General features: G+C 37.5%; 2 protein-coding genes across 3 annotated transcripts in view; one reads left to right on the forward strand and one right to left on the reverse strand.

Annotated features, from left to right (window-relative positions):
* Positions 1 to 2,775, reverse strand: part of LOC115426942 (choline transporter-like protein 2) — a 36,648-nt gene extending 33,873 nt beyond the window's left edge. For both annotated transcript variants that reach the window (XM_030145247.1, XM_030145228.1), the window contains exon 1: positions 2,605 to 2,775. In XM_030145247.1, coding sequence (XP_030001107.1) covers positions 2,605 to 2,641 — 37 coding nt within the window. In that variant the 5' untranslated portion in view covers positions 2,642 to 2,775. The remainder of the gene's footprint in view (positions 1 to 2,604) is intronic.
* Positions 2,776 to 12,185: 9,410 nt separating this feature from the next.
* On the forward strand, positions 12,186 to 19,413 carry LOC115425910 (glutaryl-CoA dehydrogenase, mitochondrial-like). Its single transcript, XM_030143774.1, has 12 exons — positions 12,186 to 12,381; positions 12,780 to 12,881; positions 13,285 to 13,317; positions 13,421 to 13,561; positions 13,742 to 13,804; positions 14,407 to 14,577; positions 14,674 to 14,803; positions 15,468 to 15,684; positions 16,175 to 16,278; positions 16,419 to 16,544; positions 16,639 to 16,799; positions 18,976 to 19,413. The coding sequence occupies exons 1-12, from the start codon at positions 12,201 to 12,203 to the stop codon at positions 19,047 to 19,049; spliced, it is 1,503 nt and encodes a 500-aa protein (XP_029999634.1). The 5' UTR covers positions 12,186 to 12,200; the 3' UTR covers positions 19,050 to 19,413.
* The last annotated feature ends 1,361 nt before the right edge of the window (positions 19,414 to 20,774 follow it).

Here is a 20,774-nt window from a genome sequence, read left to right on the forward strand (position 1 = left end):
GATCAGTCTCCCTCCTGACTACACAGCTCAAAATTACTCCTTACAACCCTGCAACAGTTTGTCTGACTAAATATACTCATGACGAGGGATCTCAGTGATGCTGTGTGTTTTATTTTTTATTTAACACGTGTATAGGATGTACTGGTGATTTTCTCAGGGCTTGGATGTTGTCTTGGTTCTGATGATTGCAGGATTGTTTTTTATTCGAAGGAAGATATTTTGTGTTTTCATTCATGTTGTTTCTAACAAAACCAATATAGGTTTATTTTGCAATATGTGTAAATATTGTTACACTGTGAGCATTTTATTTTTGCCCCTGTGGTATTCTTCTTTTTTTTTTTTTTTAACATACCAGCTAAAACATTCAGGAAATTATCAAATTTTTGTGGTTTTACTTAGTTCCAGTCATGCAAATGCAAACAAGTCTCATAGTTGTTTTGATTGTTCTTCTAGATTCCTGAAATCCCTGTGTTTGGCGAGTGTTTGACATGTTCTCACCAGAAAGAAGAATTTAACACCAAAACTGTCATTTGTTTACATTGTTTTTATCTTGTAGAATAAGAACTCAGATAACATCTTTTTGTTTACTTTTATCTAACACTGTGTGTGAGTGTGTGTGTAATGTAATTTTCATCTTTTGAGTCATTTTTTTCTTTTAGTGCCTTTTACGCATTTTGTCTTGTGTGTTTTATGATGAACTATCTTGTTGTGTCTTGTACTATATTTATCTTGTTGCACCTTTTTACACATCTTTTATTATTCTATATTTTACAAACAATTTAAAACCACAAAAAAATTAATGTCATCAGCTTTTGCTCAAGACAAAAAATGAGCCTTTAAACTTGATTGATTTTATATTTGTTGTGATAACTGTAATGACAATATCAGTTTTAGTCTGTATTTCCAAATTATATAGTCCAAATATTTACATAATGCCAAATATACAGTTTCACGTAGCTTTGAGCCACAATTATAAGGCTACCTTGGAAAAGCTAGAGCAGATAAGTAGACAACATCCAAAAATTCACTGGGGACCAACTACAACCACAACATCTGGGAAAAGTCATATTTAGTTTAACTCTCCTCATTGATTTTCCAGTCATTTGGCTTAGGTGGAGCCCACCATGGCTTGGGTGCTGCAGCTAAGCATTGTAATGATAGGGAAAACCCTGGTGTGCATGCAATAAGTGTCGAAATCTGAATGTTTGCCAGCTTCAGTTTTCACCAGAGGCCTTTTGACTCTGTCTGCTGAGTGGGTAGAACAGGCAAGGCTGAACACAGTCCAGGCAGAGCACGTTGTGGCCTGCCTACCTGACTACAAGCACACCGGCTCAGAAAAATGTAGATCACTCGGCCTGTTCTCGAGTCAAATCTTACTAAAACGTGCTGCTGAAGCCTTCTGCTGTGCTGGAATGTGCATTGTGTGTGTATCGTATACGCCTTTATCTCCACTTGTAAAGGGCTGTGGTTTCTGACCTCTTAGCCTTCATGGGGGAGGGGAGTGAAGAGGGGAAAAGCTGTTTACATGGCAACAGGAAAGTTACGAGGAAATGCTAGACAGTTGTGGGAGAGGATGTGGACTTCATATTGTGGGTGTGGGCTGCTGGGAGCATCATACATTGTGAAAGAAAGGATAACTCCAGCAGACAGACAGCATTAGCCTTGTCTTCCCGCTGTAATATGATCCTAAATGTCGCGGTTTTGCTTTTGAGTGGTCTTTTGGTCATCCTCTCATATAACAGCACTGACATGGGGTATTAAGGCAAAAATAACACCGGTTATGAAGAATTCATGACTCAACAGTCCATATGAACAACAACAACCCAGCCCAGGCACAATACCACACCAGGCTGCTGCTAAGTTGGTGCTGGTTGAGAAAATACATGTGTGACACACATAATAATCAGCTATGAGTCATGTCTTCGGCTGGCACAGTGGGTGTCTTCTCTTCAAAATGTATATGAAATAAATGGATATGAACAACAACATTTAACATGTGTTTGTGCAAGTGCATGTGTGTGGCTGTGTGTATCTGCTGTGAAATAACCATATGTCAATGTACAGATGGTTTGAGCACACAGGGGAAAATACACCATTCTCATCCATCATCCTGGTTTTTCCTCCTGTACAGAGAAACCTAAATATAAAGGTAATTTAAGAAAGGCCTTGTTTTGCCAGATAGCAACCTACTTTTCTATATCAACCCATTTTGTCAGTCACTGTTGACCTACTTTAAATCAAATGACGGCAGTTAATCATTAGAGGATCATTACAAGATATCTATATGGTGTTAGAATAAAGACAGTGCAGAAATACAACCGTCCATTCATTTACAGTGTTATGTCGGTTTATTGTCACTGTCTTAGAAGAAATACGCGCAAATTCTGTAGATAATATCTAAGATTAAATGTTCGATGTACTTTGAAAAACAAGCCGGTTCTAGTGTCTGTGGAGGATGAGCTCTGTGCAGATCTGCATAAGACCCATGAGGTCCACACCCATCCATCCATTGCAGTCATTGTTTCCACTTCTTCGCCCGTTTTAAGAAAAAAAAAAAAAATCAAGAACCGAGAAAAAAAAGGACTGAGATGAAGCTGTTCTTACCGTATTTAGGGTCCGGGTTTTTTTCCTCCAGCTCCATTCTCACGCACTGCTGCCGATCAGAGCTCAGACAGGACAGTTACCATGGAAATGTCGAGGTAAAAAAACACCAATAACAGCGGATGGACGACTGCTGAGGCTGCTACAGAGCGGACTGAGACCATCCCAAACAAAACCGTGTTGGAACCACGGCGCATTCCGGGCTGACGGAGAGCGGAGACAGCCAATGAGAGAGCAGAACGCGGTGACTGACAGCGTCTGCAGCCAATCGGATAATGTTTCAGCGTGACAAAAAAATAATTTCGCCGCTACTTCAAAGGAATGTGCGAGTGTTTACCGACTAACGTGTTGCTAATTGAATTCAGGCACCAAAAAGCTTCTTTTTTATGTTTTCCTTTTACAGCTCAGTGTTTTAAATGTAATTAAAAGGTAGTAGTCGAGCTTAAGGACATTAAAAAGGAACAATAGCCAATAGGGGGAAAAAAAAAAAAACTAATAAAGGTCTATCCTGTATCCCTTGTTTATTTAGGCTGTTTTGCAAACGGCTGGAGAAGTGTATTAACAAGTTTGGGTTTTTTTTTGTTTTTTTCAACTTTATTAATCAAAGTCTGGTTATACATTCAATCAGTTTCATAGAAAAAGTTATTTTTTCCAGACTGAGCAACAGTATCAAACTTAAGTGAACAATATTAGTAAAGAACATAAAATAAAACAAAAATAAATATCAAAATAAAGTCAGAGGTCTAATCAGGAATCAATACATTCAAATTTTAATAATAATAATAGACTGGATTTTATATAGCACTTTTCTAGACACCCAAAGCCCCTTTACATTATTGATCCATTATTCATTCGCTCTCACATTCTCCCTCTGATGGTGGTAAACTACATCTGTAGCCACAGTTGCCCTGGGGCAGACTGAAGAAGCGTGGCTGCCAATTCACGCCTACACCACCAAACGTTCATACACCAATGTGAGTGGCACTGGAGGCAAAGAGGGTGAAGTGTCTTGCGCAAGGACACAATGGTCTGACTAGGACAGAGCAGGATTCGAACTGCCAATTCTTTGGTAATTGGATGACCTGCTCTTCCGCCTGAGCCCTGGCCGCCCATTCAAATTTTCATAAACAATCAAGGCTCGTTTAGTTTTCACATGTCTCAGGTTCTTTTTGAAGTTTGTTATTTCATTCTTGTAAATTAAGAAGAGTGTGTGTGAGTGTGTGTGTGTGTGTGTGTGTGTGTGTGTGTGTGTGTGGGGGGGGGGGGGGTAAGTGTACTGACAAGTTCAGGAAGTAAACACAAGTAGCCTAAAAGTAGTACAACAAGTACTAAAAGTAAGTGCTACCATGTAATTTACTCATTTAAAAAAGCCAATTGAAGATTCAGTCAATTCATTTCTCATTTTAAGGAAAAAAGCAGGGTGTTTTTCTTTTGAAACCTTATGATTTGTTCGTTCATTCATTCAAGCTTTATTAAAGACGCAAAACTAGGTTCATAGGATAAGTAAAAACATACACAATAAAAAAAAAAAGAAAAGAAATAGCATAAATCCATATGTTACTTACACATAACGGCTTGATCACCAGAAAGACTACATTTTAGATGTAAACCTTACAGAACTAATCTTGGGACACGCCAGGGCTTGTACAATTGAGTTAGATAATTTTGTAACTCTGCACATGAATGAATAAATAAAATACCGTATAGCAGCCGCACAGCATCAAACACCACAATCCACAAACATCTGACTTGCACTTTAATGTTTTAGGACCCTCAGCAGTATCCTCATCAAGTCATTATAAGCAACCACCAGTAAACCAGTCACTTTGTAATATTTATGAGGTGTTTTGGCATCCTCATATTTCATACATCAAACACATTGTTTCTGAAACATGTTCAGGAAGCTGCTACACATGAATTTTTGGCCTTTTTCTTCAGTCAAACCACCTTTAACTCAAACTACTGCATTAGGGAAAAGTTTTGTTCAATAAGCCGTCACAACAATGAATATGAGCTGGGACATCATCTGAATAGTGGACGCTATTCTCCAGTCTTTTCTGCAGATGGAACTCCTCTGAGTCCTCTAGTGGACAGACCTGTATCAAAGGAGCTGTGACTAAAGGAGGTGTGCCTCTGGGAGCAAACCGATATTCATTAATAATTTGGTAAAGAAATGAACTGCACACAGTGATACATTCAACACCCTTTGTTTCTCTCAGAAGGCGTAAAGCGAGTACCTTCTGCCACAGGGTCTACAGGAATGAAGCACATGAAGCATTTTATTGTAATTTAAAAGACATTTCTAAACACAATATAAATAGCTGTGGAAATATGGAATGTAAAAAGTATTAAACATATTAACATAAAAACAACTTTTTAAAAACATGTTTAATCAGGTATGTCTTTAAGACTAAATTATGATTCACAATGCCAACCGGTGTCAACTAATCCAAATCAAATCAAACGTTGACAGCAGCTATATGGATGAAAGGATATTGAACTGACCCACTGTGTGCCAATAGTCCTAACAATTATTACACATGACCACAACCACAAACATTACTTCAGTATCATGCAGAGTAGCACATGAGCACCAAACAGGACACAAACAAACCAACAAGAATAGCAAACATAGGCAACAAGACAAACAGGGAAAACAAGACAAGAGTAAAACCCGTTTACATTCAACAAGTGTATGCAGCAAATGTCATGCTGAGAAACGGCTGCATGTATCCGTGAAACAGTCCAGTCCTTGAAAGCAGACTTAGACATAAAACTGTCCCATTTTAGTGTTCTTTGCAGCTCATTCCAATCTCCAGCTGCAGCAGACATGATAAAAAAAAAAAGAAAAGAAAAGACAAAAAAAGACAGCAGTGTTTGCTACAGGGATTTTTAGAACAGGATAAGGTGAACAGAACATTTGTTGTAGGCAGCAGATGTACAATACTTTGCAAACAACATGCAGTACTTTGCAATAAGTCACATTGTTGTGCAGGCCCACTGCTGTTTCAGTATCAGTTCAGTGCATTAGATATTTACATTATATATAGGAGACAGTCAGCCAGTGCCTCTTTATTTCTTTATCATTATCTATTGTGTTCAGGCCCCAAAGGACCCTTGAGCCTATAAAGAAAGAGATGACATCCATCTCAGTCTTTGGCAATTCTTGCAGTGCCCCCCCCCCCCCCCCCCAGAACATTGAACACATTTGTTTTTTTCTCTTTCTCGGTGCTTTTTCTCTGGGTGTTTCTACGCCTTTCTCTTCCATTTTCTCTCTGGAGCCCTGGTTAGGGCGGTGCATACAGTTTATGAACCATCATGGACTAAGATGTGCCAAATCTATCACCACCTCTGTTGTTGGATTGTTGTTGACAGGGAATGGCTGTTGGTCTGATGATAGGGGTCTTTGTTAATCTTACAGCTTCAAAGAAATTAATTTGATAAAATGTATGGAAACACATCAGTTGAAATCCTGTAATAGGTCTTCAGTTTGATATTTATCTCAGTTTTATGTTGCAGTGTGTATGTGACTGCTTTCTATCCAGTAATTATAGTTTACACTGCAGTCTGTGCTAATAAAGATGGGAGATACCCGGTATATCATTTATTTCCTAGTGTTACATCAGGTGACCTGGCTGTAGCATATATGAGTCTTTACAGTAAAAACAACACTTCAGCAGGATCATTAGGTTTGCATTACTTTAAATTAGTGCTGTCAAACAATTACCACGATTAAATATCGTTCATTTTTAATCTATGTTAACTGCGTTTCATTTGAGCAAACAGACTCAAGAAAGAAGGGAATAAGTATGCACTTAACATGTTTATTAAACACCTTTCACGTTTCAACAAAACAACTTGAAACAACTGTTCCGTCTTGTTGTTTTTTGTTTTTGTTTTTTTTTTTGTCCTCATATTTCCATCCAGAGGGCCGACGTGCTGTTTAGCATCTTCCATCTTTATGGGTTGGTTCTGCTGCCTGTCACTACTAGATCAACTGCTTATTTGCGCATGTACAATGCTAACTCAACTTGGACAAACTGCCCAAAATGTGTTGCCAAAGATGTTCAGGGTCATTCTGTGCTGTAGATGGGTTAACTGCGTTAAAATTTTTAATAAGTATAATCATGATGATGGATTAATCTGCATAAACGCAATAATTTTGACCGCCCTGTTTTGAATATTTTTTATTGTCAAAGCATGTACATAGTTTGCACAGTTGGTAAAATGAGGGGTTTTAAATATCAAACTAAGTTGTAAGGATGGCTTTGACAGTAAAAATATGATTCAAGCCACATCATCTGCATGTGATTGTTTGTGTCTCAGTGTAAGGCAGCAGGTCACAGCCTCTTTGTGAATAAATAGCTGCAAGACTTCGATCTAGCATTTCAAGAATTACACCTATAAGCATTGTGCATCATTTTTTTTGGAGAAAAAATGATTAAAACAATTTAAAGTGTAAGTGTCAATAGGACTTTGATGAGCTGCTTTGCCTCTAACAGTTTGCTGCTTTCCCACGTATTGCTGTGTGTCTCTCAAAGCCTCCTTCTCTAGTCTAAAATATCACAATGACTTGTGTTGTTTTACAAAAACATATCATTCTGTTGCACATCAGCTTGTGGCGCCTTCTGTTCATCTGTGAATGGTAGAGTAAGCAGCTCATGGAAAGAAAGGAGAAAATGAGTATGTGCCAAATCCTCACCTCTGAGGTTTTCTGTGTTCAGTCACTTTATAAGCAGCAGTTGCAGATGCTTTAGAAATGACTAATATTACAGAGTAAAATGTTTAATTCTGACCACAAGTAGCAATTTAGTATTTGAAACACATAGCAAGTTCCCTATCAAAACATAATAAAAGTTCACGTTTTAATTCTAAAATCCAGCAAAAATGTTCAGTTGGACTTATAGATGAACTGAAGAAATTTTGGTGGCCAAAGGTCAAAGGTAAACGTTTGTTTATTCTTAGGCATGCAACATCTCAGGAACCTCCTCCTGGACAACAAACATTCACTTTAAGTGTGAACAGAGTAGATTATGGTGGACGCTGAAACATTTTTGGCCATAAATGAAGATTTCAGTTAATCATGCAACGAAAATAATGGAATTTAGTTTTTTGACATAGCCTATGAATTGTATGTATTTATTTATTTATTTATTTATTTATTTCCGGTTATTTTTTATTGAATTTTTTTGCATGAGTAGTGCAGAAAATGTCTAAACAATAGGAATTGTTGTTTTTATACAGAGCACAACATACACAAACAAACAAACAAAAAATCAAAAAGCAAGCCACCTATCCTCCTGGGCAGATGTAACAGAGTTTGTGAGATGCAAACTTACACTTAAACATAGGTACAAAATAAAATAATATATCTCGTATGAATTTTTACCCATAAATGTCTTGAGCATGTGAATGAATATTATGTATCTTTATGAGTGATTTCATTATTTTTGTGGTTTTGTTGCTGTATTTCCTTTGATTTTGATTCATGTTGCTGGTGCTGGGATAATAATTGTGCTACATTATGGCCTTTTCTATAGTGTTTTATGATGATGCACTGATATTAACATGAAAGGTTTTCAGTATCTGTTGTGATGTCAGTATAACCTGCCCATCCAGTGACTGCAGATAAAAATTACCTTTAAACTATTGACATCTGATACTACAGCCTATGTGTTGTGCACTGTCCCTCAGTGTTGTATAGTAACGACATAATAATACTTCATACTGTACTCAAGTATGTTTTGGGAGAATTTGTACTTTACTGAGTATTTTTTCTTCTGTTTACTTTCACTTTTACTTCACTATATTTCCAAACTTGATTGCATACTTCTACTTCAACACATATTTAATGCACAGTATCGTTATTCGTTACAAAAAATAAATGAAAGGAAATTTGGTGGTTTCACCGCTGAGATTACTAGTGACTGCAACAAAATCAGGAAGCTGATTTGTCTTTGGGCCTAATTATGTAACACACAAGTGCAAACGATGGTCCACACTCTACAGGTTGGCAATCTGTTGATGTGAGCAGCAGCGTAATAGTCAAAATTCTGACAGCCTTTGGATGTTACTAACATTTACTTGTACTTTTGTTTTCATTACTAGAGTACATTTCATTACTTGATATACATATGTACAGAAAAATACTAGAAAGACTTTAACCCTTTAAACCCTAAGCCTAAAATGGTCTGCCTGGATTTTTTTTTTCTTATTTTGACTATAAAAAGGTTAGAAAATATAATAATAATGGATTTGATTTATGTAGTGCTTTTCTAGACACCCAAAGCACTTTACATTATTAACCCATTATTCATTTGCTCTCACATTCTCCCTCTGGTGGTGGCAAACTACATTTGTTGCCACAGCTGCCGTGGGACAGGCTGACAGAGGCGTGGCTGCTGATTTGTGCCTATGGCCCTTCTGACCACCACCAAACATTCATACACCAGTGTGGGTGGCACTGGAGGCAGGGAGGGTGAAGTGCCTGTCTAGAATAGAGCGGTACTCGAACCGCCAACCCTTCGGTTATTGGGTGACCCGCTCTACCACCTGAGCCACAGTCACCCCCAAAATATGCTGTGAATGAGACCTTTTGCCAGAGGACTTAGAAATTTCAAAATGTAGCAGTCATTTACAATTTACGGCATGTTATAATTCTGCTAAAACAGCTTACTCTCCAGCTTCTAGTACAGGTGTGAGTGAAATTACTGTAATGACCTGATAAAGCCTATAAAACGCAACGTCTCAGGTTTCAGAAACTATTGGAATTTTTTCAATTGCACAAAGAGTGAAAGAGTTACATCCATCTAAACTGTATATGTGCAGGGTGTGTCAGCTGTGACACGTCAGGTTTTAAAGAGTTAATTTGAGTGGCATTTCAGTTGGTGTTTGTTTGTTTGTTTATTTAGTTTGACTTTAACATTAAAACCAAAAAACAAAAAGATTTATATAAAAAGAAAGGAAATCATTCCAAAAGGTGCAGGATGAAGTTTAATTTATAATCTCCTGCTCCCTTACCCCATCCTTCTACCTACCCTTAAATTCCTATATCAGACCCAATAAGTAACTCAAAAATGCAGGCACGTCAGCTTTGTTCTCAGCTTTTAAAGGACGCTTACAAGATTTTTAAGTTGTACTAACTTAATATACTTCTTTGTTAAGTTAAAGGCAGAAATGTCTGTTCAATATCAATGTAATTAAGTTAAGACTGTTTTCCTTGTTTTTCATTTAGACCAACTTAATAAAATAACTTATCAACTGATTTAAATGTGTACATATAACAAACTTAATTTTTTAAGCAGAAAAAGCTCTTGATTTTAAGCTTAACTTACTAACCTCATGAATCATTTTTTAGAGCAGTGGTTCTCAAATGGGGGTACGCCTACCCCTGGGGGTACGTGAAGGCACTCCAGGGGGTACGTGAGATTTTAAGATATATTTAAAAAGTAGCATCCATGCAAAAATCCTTTAAAAATAATTATTAAATTAATTAAATATTTCAGGAAAATATATAAGTTCATAAAATGAATTTTATATTCAGTAGGCTATTCAGTTTCAACATCCTAAAAACCTGGAGTCTCCCCCATACCAGAATGGTTCGACCCAACCTGTCATGTGCCACCTAGCATCACCTGTCAATCACTTGAAAACTCAAACAATGGAGTCGTGGTTGAAGCATAATTCTTTTTGAAAACAGACCTTTACTATGATCCCAAAGGAGGACATTTTATGTTGATAGTTATTTTTATATGCACAAATCTTTATTTATAATTAAGTTAATTATTTCTTTCTTTTTTTAGTTATATCTTTTTATTTCCAAATAGTTCAAGACAGACTACTACAAATGGAGTTCCAAAGTTTAATAAATCAGACACTGATGGCACAGCACTCTGTTTTAAGTAATTTTTTTCAACCAAAAATGCTTTGTGCTGGTTAGGGGGTACTTGGCTGAAAAAATATTTCACAGGGGGTACATCACTGAAAAAAGGTTGAGAACCACTGTTTTAGAGTGTACACATATCAGACTTAATTCTGACTAAGCACAAAACACAAAAATGCTGTACATATCAAGGATAGACTCTGTGCATTTTGCAACAGCATTTCACATCAACAAAAGAAAAAAAAAAACTGTGTCCCTTCTGTAGCAGTAATAACACACATACCAAAATAAAAATAAACTCTGTCCATTTCATAACAATAACATCCATACTTATAATGTTAATGTAGGTGACTTGGATGTCTACCAAAGTAATTTTTTGTAGTTCTACTCAAGTATGGCTTTCCAGTATTTCCAGTATATGTATAAAATACAACACTGCTCCCCTGGTACATAAACAATAAAAATTTTTGTTTGTTTGTTTACAGTGGATCATGCACAGTGGTGGCACCAAGGGGGGGCACGGGGGGGGGGGGGGGGGGGGGGGGGGGGGGGGGGGGGGTGGGGGGGGGCAAATACCCCCCAGTTACAACCTTTGCCCCCCCAGTTGCCCCCCCACCCAGATTTGGGCAAATCTTTGGGAAAATTCGGGCAACGAAGAAATATGAAAAATCCGTCAATGAAAGCGTACATAACACATTTTGATACACTTATAATACAACCAGGCAGACAGTGCCCCCCCCCCCCAACTCCATGCACGTATCTATAGAGGGTTCTCTCAAAGGCCAGCTGGTCACTGTCCAAAGCCCCACTGCATGGAGTGGAAGCCATTATATACATACGTTTTGTTTGATTAGTTGGTTAGGCTATTAATTTTATTTTGTTTTCAACATTTATTAACTTGCATACATTGGCATTGCTGTTTGTTTGTTGCATGTTTTTCTGATGTGTTTAGAGAAATATGTGAAAGTAGATTGTACCTATTAAAAAATCATAACAGAAAGTCTGAGTTGTTCATGCTGTAGTTTTTAACAAATACCTTGAATACATTAAGTATCACCTGATTTTACCTAAAACTGCCCTCTATATAAAGTATAACGGATAGGCTATGCACACACACACACACACACACACATTTATTTATTTATTGCAGCCGCTAAAGCGCAAGGCGTTAATTTCACGCTATGTGCGAAAATTTTTTGCTGCCCCCCCCAACATTTTCTTTGGCCACCAGTTGCCCCCCCCCACACTTTTAAAATCCTAGTGCCCCTCTGCTCATGCAGTGTGTCTTTGTCCCAGTGTCCTCTCATAATGGGACACTAAACATTCTAAACATGTCTTCTACATATATCCTGTTGGTTTTGTTGTTGTTGTCTTGCAGCAGCAGACAGTCCTGTCAGCTGACACCCGTCCTGCTGTGGAGTCACTTACAAAACGTGGGCTCAGTCAGACTCTCACACTTTGTCCACGGCTCCTTATTTTAGCAGCCAATCAGATGAGAGGGCGTGGACGTACACCCCTCGAGCACGCGCCACCCAAAACCGTCATGTCGAATGAGGAAATATGTGGAGTTTATGACAAATATCCACCACTTAAACAACTTCACCTTAACTAACTATGCTCTGTAGTAACAGCTGGAAGTCCTCCGTGCACAGACACTGAACTGAACGCATTGTAAACTCATATTAAAGACTGTGTAAGGTCAGTTGCATAACTTTAAATGGGTTGCACAACTAGACTGCTTGTGCCTCACTGTACATGGCGGAAAACTGCGTCCACATGTGTCCTTACGTATCCATGTGACGTCACACCGGCACAAGTGTTACTTAAGCAACTTTTTCCAACTCACATCACTGCGAACTTTTCAGCCGGTTACCAGACTATCCTGCCTGGAGAAAAAGGTACTGCGCAGTTTTATTATATGTTTTGGTCAGTTTCCCAAAAGAATATCTTAGTTTTGTCTTCATTGTTTCCAAGAAAATAGACTATTTGGCATGTAAAGTTTGGATTATAGGTACTTCCAGTGTCAGTGTCCTACTTCATACTCCACTCTTTGTCCTGCATGGTGTGTGAATCTCAGCAGTATTTGCAGCCTGTTTTTTTATCTGATCACAAATCATAAGTAGAAATCCACTTTTACCGCTGTTTTTTTTTAATGATTTGGAAACTGTACCTATACTTGAAATATTAACAATGAAAAGAGTATACACTTAAAAAAAAAACCAAAAAAACAGTTATTGGCTTTAATGCATCTATAAATTAAATATTACAGTTTGTACATTTTTTTTTTTTTTTGCAGACATGGCTCTCAGAAGTGCTGCCGTCCGTCTCCTCTCCAACACCCAAAAATGTGCTGTTGTCACCACATCTCGGGCTCAGGGCACAGTTGCAGCTGCCCAACGTATGTTTAAAGTTATCCTTTATCCTTTAGATATAAAGAAGGAATGGTATGATAAAGTACAGAAAGGCAAACTTATATTAAGAGGCAGTTCTTTGTCATTACTGTATGCTTGTATGTATGCTTTTCTTTGGCTTTGGTTGTTGATTTTAAGTGTATTTTATCAGGGGTGATCAGTCTATTTATTTATTTGCTATGTTTCAACGTGTTTTATCTTAGTATTTTATCTATTTATTATGTTTTTATTGTGTTTATTTTACCGTACAGGACTTTGGAAACCTTTGTGTTTATTTGAAGTGCTTTATAAATAAAAATGGATCGGACTGGATGTGTAATTGATGGGACTAATCTCACTCCTTTCTTTCTTTCTTTCTTTCTTTCTTTCTTTCTTTCTTTCTTTCTTTAGATGCTGAAGAAACCAAAAAGCCAGCAAAGGCATGTAAGTATCATTTCACTGAGCCTGGATCCCCTCACACAGTCTGTTACTACATCTGATGGTGACATAACTGCTGTATATATGTCTGTTCTCGTTTTGACCTCAGCCAAGGTGCCATTCAACTGGCGGGACGCTCTGGATCTGGAGGGTCAACTGACAGAGGAGGAGGTCATGATCCGGGACTCCTTCCGTGACTACTGCCAAGAAAAACTCATGCCCCGCATCTTGATGGCCAACCGACACGAACGTGAGTGAACACACGTGATCATACTATTTATGTTTTGATCAGACTGTAAGCACTAACTGACTGTCTTTTGAGTTACTATGGAGGTGAATATCACTATAACACAAAAATAATGTGCTGAAACAAGTCATTCCAGTTTTAATCATTATATTTAGTTAGAATCTTCTGTTTCCTTCTCTTCAGATTTCCACCGTGAAATTGTCTCAGAGATGGGAGACCTGGGTGTTTTGGGCCCAACTATCAAAGGTGAGCAGATGTAATTATGACAACAACTACACTAATGATATGTTAATGTGTAAATAATATTCAAGTTTAACTCTATATTTATATAGGTATTTATATAAATACTATATTTGTTATTTTTCTTTTATATTTCATTTTTCACTCGTTTATGGTTTATGGTCTTTTTCTCTGCACTTGCTTGTATGTTCCTCCTGTTAAGTGGGAAATTTCCCCAGGGTGGGATATCTTTTCTTTTTTAAAATATTTCATTATTCAGTTTTCTTAAAACACAAAACAAAGGTTCAGATCTGTGTAACAACTAAATAATTAATTAACTAGCCAGTCCTTACTTTACTTAAAGATCTTATCTTATCTTATCTTACCTTTACATAAGTTATGTTAAAACCTTTTGATATAATGTAAATGTAGATACTTGGTTTAAAATAAAAAACAGAAATGGACAAGTCGCTTAGTTAAAGTTAATGTATTGTGTACAATAATACTTGTATCAAATCTTTGCTCTTTTTTCTGGCTTTTACAGACATTATTTTCATGTTAGGTGTGTTGATTTCTTGAAACTTGTCATGTATATTATTATATCCTTATTTCTGTTTCTATTTCTGTAGGATATGGCTGTGCAGGCACTAGTTACGTGGCGTATGGCTTAATTGCCAGAGAGGTTGAGAGAGTGGACAGTGGGTATCGATCAGTCATGAGTGTTCAGTCTTCACTGGTCATGCACCCTATCAATGCTTACGGCACTGAGGCCCAGAAGGAGAAATACCTGCCCAGGCTTGGTAAGGGCCACATTTTCTGCAGATGGCCTTTTGAAAAAGCAGAGGAGCGAAAGACTCTTTGAATATTAATCTGTATTGTTGCTGTGTGTGCTGCAGCTCGTGGAGAAATCCTGGGCTGCTTTGGTTTGACAGAACCAAACCATGGCAGTGATCCCAGCAGTATGGAGACCAAGGCCAAGTACAACCCATCCAGTGGCACCTTCACCATCAGTGGGGCAAAGACATGGTTGGTAGACTCACAAAGCATGTTTCCAGCTAAATTAACTCAAAATTGCACAAATTCAACATCATTTTCCCAGCATGTCCATCTGACTGCAGTGTAAATTGGTGCTTCTTATTCACCATGTTTTGCTTTTGTCTTATTTCTTTGGTGGTGTTTTGTCACTGTTTCCACACAATATCACTTTTGTTTCTGGTATTAACTCAGTGAACTTTGCAGTCGTCTTTTTGGTCTACACATGCACAAACATGTAATTATTTCCTAAGTTTATTTTCATTGCTTTTATTCACATTTGCCTCGTGTTGACACACAACTTTTGTACCTCTCTTCTAACTTTTTCTTTATATTTTGCATGATATTTTTGATGTTTCCACTTACTTTTTTTTTTTTTTTTTTACGTGCAAACCCTCATTTAATAGGTACTTATGTTCTTATTGATTCTCACTTAGCATGCAGACATCCTAATGTATCAACATTTCCTCAAAAATGAATGAATCTCATTCATACACAGTAATCATATATGACATGACTCTTATTACCTCTTGAGCTCCTTTGCCTTTTAAAAAGCCTGACTGCAGAGTACGTTGTGCTTACTGAGACTAGGCAGACATTTCTCTTCTTTCTAGAATATGTGAAGATCTGATACAAGTATTTCCTGTTCCTCTGCTAGGATCACTAATTCCCCTGTGGCAGACATCGCTGTGGTATGGGCCAAATGTGAAGATGGTAGGGTTCGGGGTTTCATCCTGGAGCGTGGAATGAAGGGTTTTGCCACTCCAAAGATCGAAGGGAAATTCTCCCTGAGAGCATCTGCCACCGGTATGATCCTAATGGATGAGGTGGAAGTTCCCCAGGAGAACCTGCTGCCTAATGTCTCCGGTCTGGCTGTAAGTGTTTCTACATCATTTTGGCCCCATAATAACCAAAGCTTTGCCTCTGATATATACAGTCGCGGAAAAAATTCTTAAACGACCCCTTGTTTTCTTCAATTTCTTGTTCATTTTAATACCTAGTACAACTAAAGGTACATTTGTTTGGACAAATATAATGATAACAACAAAAATAGCTCATAAGAGTTTAATTTCAGATCAGATATCTATCCATTTTCCATGTTTTCTTGATAATAACCAAAATCACTTCAGTTCTTACATCAATATCTATGGCATTGTACTGACAAAAACAGTGCTTTTAGGCATTTCATGTTTTCTTTTCTGTCTGTTTTAGTCACATGATACACACAGGAGTTAGTACTTGATTGCATAACCATTGTTTTTGATGACTTTTGATGGTCTGATAATTTTTTCTGCGACTGTACATGTATTGATATCTCATGTATTGTTATCTGACATTTGTTCTGTCACTTATCTTTGTTACCAGGGTCCTTTTGGATGCCTCAACAATGCTCGGTATGGCATTGCCTGGGGGGCTCTGGGAGCTGCGGAATTCTGCTTCCACGCTGCACGACAGTACACGCTGGACAGGTGCGTCGTGTTATTAAAACTTTGCATTTTATATGAACGTCTTAGATGTCGTTAATGAAATCTAAATCCTGTTGAAAGTAAACACTGCTTGAATGACCACACCTTTTAATTAACTTTATTATTTACTGCTCTCTAAACAGGATCCAGTTCGGGGTGCCACTGGCCCGGAACCAGCTGATGCAGAAGAAAATGGCTGACATGTTGACAGAGATCACTATTGGGCTGCAGTCGTGTTTGACTCTGGGAAGACTTATTGATGAGAAGAAGTTAGTCTTTCTGGTTTGAGGCTTTTCTTTCACTGGTGACACTTACTTGTTTACCTTTGATGCTGAAACTGTTCTGAATTTTCCATCCATATAGATCAGCACCAGAGATGATCTCCTTACTGAAGAGAAATAGCTGTGGTAAGGCCTTAGATATCGCCAGACAAGCCAGAGACATGCTGGGAGGGAATGGAATCGCAGATGAGTACCACATCATCCGTCATGTTATGAACCTGGAGGCTGTAAACACATATGAGGGTAAATATACACCAGTGCATTTTGATGATTTGTTTTTCAGGGACAATGCGTATTTCTTAACATTGCAGTGAAAAAATTATGTTGCACTTCCATCCAGTAAATAGCATTTCTGTCTTTTGTATAGCAATGCCCACTTCAGTGCGTATAATCTGTTGATGTACAGATGTTTTGAAATTAAAGTTGGCAGGATTTTCACTATCCAGAGTACAAGTTATCAGACATCATCCAACCATCTATTTTATCAGTTTAGTCCTTATGAAGGTTGTGGGGATGCCAGAACCTATCCCAGGCACCAACAGGAAAAGGCGGGGCTCACAGGGCTGACATATACAGACAGGCAACCATTCACTCGCATTTTCACACCTGTTGGCAATTTAAACTGAGCAATTAAAGGGTTCATATTTTCCTAAACCCACTTTTTTTTTGACACTTAGTTTTTATTAGTTATTTATCATTTTGTCATACAGAACATAGCAACACCAAACAACAATCTGCAACAGAAAATAATCTCAATCTAATAGTAAAGATAATTTAGGTTACAGTTATGAAATAGCAATCAAGTTACACAATTAAATTTTTAGAGCAGCAGTTTATATAACATTTCCCAGAGCTATGAGACAAACCACACATTAATGGTTTTTAAGGAAACTAATCAATTTGCTCCACCTTATCATGTAAAGTTCATCTTGCAGCCTCAGCATAAATTTTAATCTCTCCATTTTGTGAATTTCATCAACAGTTTTCAACAATTCCTCCAGCACTGGTGCTGAACCCACTTTTATTAGTCTTTGGTACATTTATTTGTGTATTTGGACCCGAATAGTTTAAAAATTTTGAATTTCAGCCCTCCAGGTGCTGCAAACCTATCTTTATATTCATTTTGGCCAAAACTGAGTGGATTTCTACAACTTGTTTCAATTTCTACTTAATTTGTTACGTCTATACCTAGTTACTTCACGACATTTGCACATATAAGGTCAAGACTTCCGACAAACATTTCTCCAAGTACGACATATTTGTTAATCAGCAGCGGCATTTGTAGTCCATACTGAAAATATGTCCAAACTTACCTAAAATGTTCAGTTGTTGGTTGAACGGGACAGAGCAGCACAGCCAACAACCTGGAGGGGGTGGGACGTGAAGTGGCTCATATGCATTTAAAGGGCCAGCGCTCAAAACAACCTTTTTTGTCCTGTCATTACTCAGAAATAGGGTTGAAGATGGACCTGTGGAGTTGAATTAATGAAGAATTCAGACCTAAGCATAGCATTTACAGTTTATGTAGACCACAGGGAAATGTTTTAAAATACATAATTCCATTTTAAAAAAGCAAAATATCATTCCTTTAACATATTAAAGTGCATCAATTGGACATCATGTCATTTTAAAATTAAAACCTGCCTTGTAACATCACTAGCCCATCCACTGAGAATGATAATTAGGATCTGATGTTAGTTAACCTTTAGCTTATGTTTATTAGAAAGATAACTCTATATTCTGATATCTGTAAGTCAAGTTATCATCAGTAGTAACAGTATATCAAATTGTGAAATGAATTTCAATCTTTAAACTGAATGAAAACATCAAAATGAGTTGATCATTTTGTGTGTGGGAAACAAGCAGCAGATTAGAGATGAAGACCAGGCTGATGAAGAAACAGGTGCATATTTAGGGATTTAAGTGAGGTGGGATCATATAGAGACGTAGCACATGATCACCTGATTGAAAGTCAAAATATTTAGTTTATTTTGGAAACTAGGCCAAATCTGTACTCTGGATGTTGGTGAAAATTGGTTTAAAAAAAATGTAATTGCCTCATGTGCCTCCTCCACTAGGGGTCAGTAATGTATGGATTATTACAAACTGAGTAGTACAATAAGTAGCAAGGCAAAGCAAAGCCCATCATTGCAAAGAGAAATTATGAACAAACATGATTGTATGTGTGTTCTAATTGCTTTAGAGGAGAAAAATAAAGTTCAAATGTCTGCAAAATGTGGATAGTTGATATATTTTTATTTTATGTGATATATTTCAGTCAGTCATCTTCTGCACCGCTTTATCCTGTAGAGGGTTGCAGGGGTGCTGGAGCCTATCCCAGCTACAAAAATACAGTATTCTTCTCCTAGCTCTGTGGTCAGTCTACAACTACTTGATCAGTGATTGTTTTTTTCCGTAGGAACACACGACATACACGCTTTGATCCTGGGCAGAGCAATCACCGGACTACAGTCTTTTACTGTTGGAAAGTAAAGCTCATCTATGTATGGACATGGACTTCCTGTGGACACATCTGTCTTCTTATGAACACGACTTTGGAGGGAATATCTTATTGGTGGAAATGTAGCACTTAATCTTTTTCTTTAGGTTCCCAAATATCAAACACCTCATCCCATCCATTTGTGTTCCTTAAAGGGACCATCTTTGGGACTGTAATAATGAATGTGTGTAGAATTAGAAAGTGTGTATTTTAAGGATTATGGAGTAATGAGTTGGTTATGATGAAAAAATTGAATATGTAAATACATGGCTTTAATATGAGGGAGGATGTGAGTGAGTGCAACTTAACTGCTGTATGTATTGATCCCCTAATGTTGAAATAAATGTAATTATCTTCTGTTGTCTTTCTATGTAGTTACATGATGATGATGGTTACTTCAGGCCATACATTGGAGTAGAATATCTTAAGTACCATAGACACAATGAGGCATGGTAACCGAAGTTAAGCAAACAAGTCTTTGTTTTTTTTTTTTATTGCAACAGCAGATACTGAATATTAAGTAGTTAAACAGAAATACAGCTTGTTTTGGGTTTTTTGTCATAACTCTAAACTTCCAAACACATAAAGGAGGAGTCTTTTTCAAACTTAAGTCCATGACATGAAAACAGTCATGCAGTATTACAGAAACCTTGTGATAAACCTAATATGGAACATATCAGCTCTTTGTGAAGAACACATTAAAAATTGGACACTGGCATGTCGTTGATAACCAGGCCCTCTCTGAGTGTAGACAGTGCCTGGCTGGCCTCCAGGAGTTCCTGTTCGAGTTTACTGCAGCGCTCCAGCACCTCCGTCAACTCCTGCAGCTTCACCTGCATCTTATTACTGTTGTCTTCATACACTGTGTACAGCTCCTCCTTCATCTCCTGGCATATATCTGACACCTATGACAGGAAGATCAAGATAACTTATCAGATCATGACGTCTCAAGGGAAGGGGCCAAACAGTTAATACAAACATCTTCTACCTTCTCCACTATCTCTGCCTGAAAGTCATCCAACACCTTTTGATCACTGGCGCGGCGGTTGTTTGTCTTTTCCACCAGTTCCTGTAGTCTCTTACTGATCTCATCTACACCTAAAGTAGGGCTAAGGGATGTTAACAAAGATGAATATTAATCTCTATGGCTGTACTGAGTTGTAAAAAGTAATTTGTGTGACAGATATGATTATGGAAGTTAATCTGTACCTGGTAGGGTGCTCTTGAATCTCTGACATCTTCATGTTTGAGGACTCTCCTCTCAATTGATTGGTGTCTTCTGTCTAAATCAATGATGGAAAAATACAAGATTATGAAAGTACAAGAAATGTCATGATTTGATATAACCCCGTAAATAGCTGTATAGCTGCTACTCAGTGGAATAGGTTGCCTTGTGCTGTGAAAAAATATACCAATATAAGACGTTTTTTAATTATTCTTAAGAAAAGACTAAGTAAGAATCTGACAGCAGGGTAAGAAAAGACAATGTAAGAATCTGTCCAAATTTGAAATACATTTGTACATGTTTTAATTGTTTTATTATAAGGCACTGTTGCCTATTTTGTAAACTTCACTGTAACAAGTTTCTGTAGTTTTCACAGCATTATTACTGTATAATGAGCAAATGCTCACTGTAAAACCTGTATACAGTATGTTGCTGTAGATCTGCAAAGCATCATGGGCAAAATTAATTGGCACGTGAATTGTACAGTAAAATA

Source organism: Sphaeramia orbicularis, chromosome 1 (assembly GCF_902148855.1).
Source record: "Sphaeramia orbicularis chromosome 1, fSphaOr1.1, whole genome shotgun sequence".
NCBI classification, from domain to species: Eukaryota; Metazoa; Chordata; class Actinopteri; order Kurtiformes; family Apogonidae; genus Sphaeramia; species Sphaeramia orbicularis.

Coding starts and splice junctions, on each gene's coding strand:
- LOC115425910 (XM_030143774.1), top strand. CDS start 12,201: ATGGGTTGCACAACTAGACTGCTTGTGCCTCACTGTACATGGCGGAAA. Junction 12,882..13,284: donor CACAGTTGCAGCTGCCCAAC/GTATGTTTAAAG, acceptor TTCTTTCTTTAG/ATGCTGAAGAAACCAAAAAG. Junction 16,545..16,638: donor AGACTTATTGATGAGAAGAA/GTTAGTCTTTCT, acceptor CCATCCATATAG/ATCAGCACCAGAGATGATCT.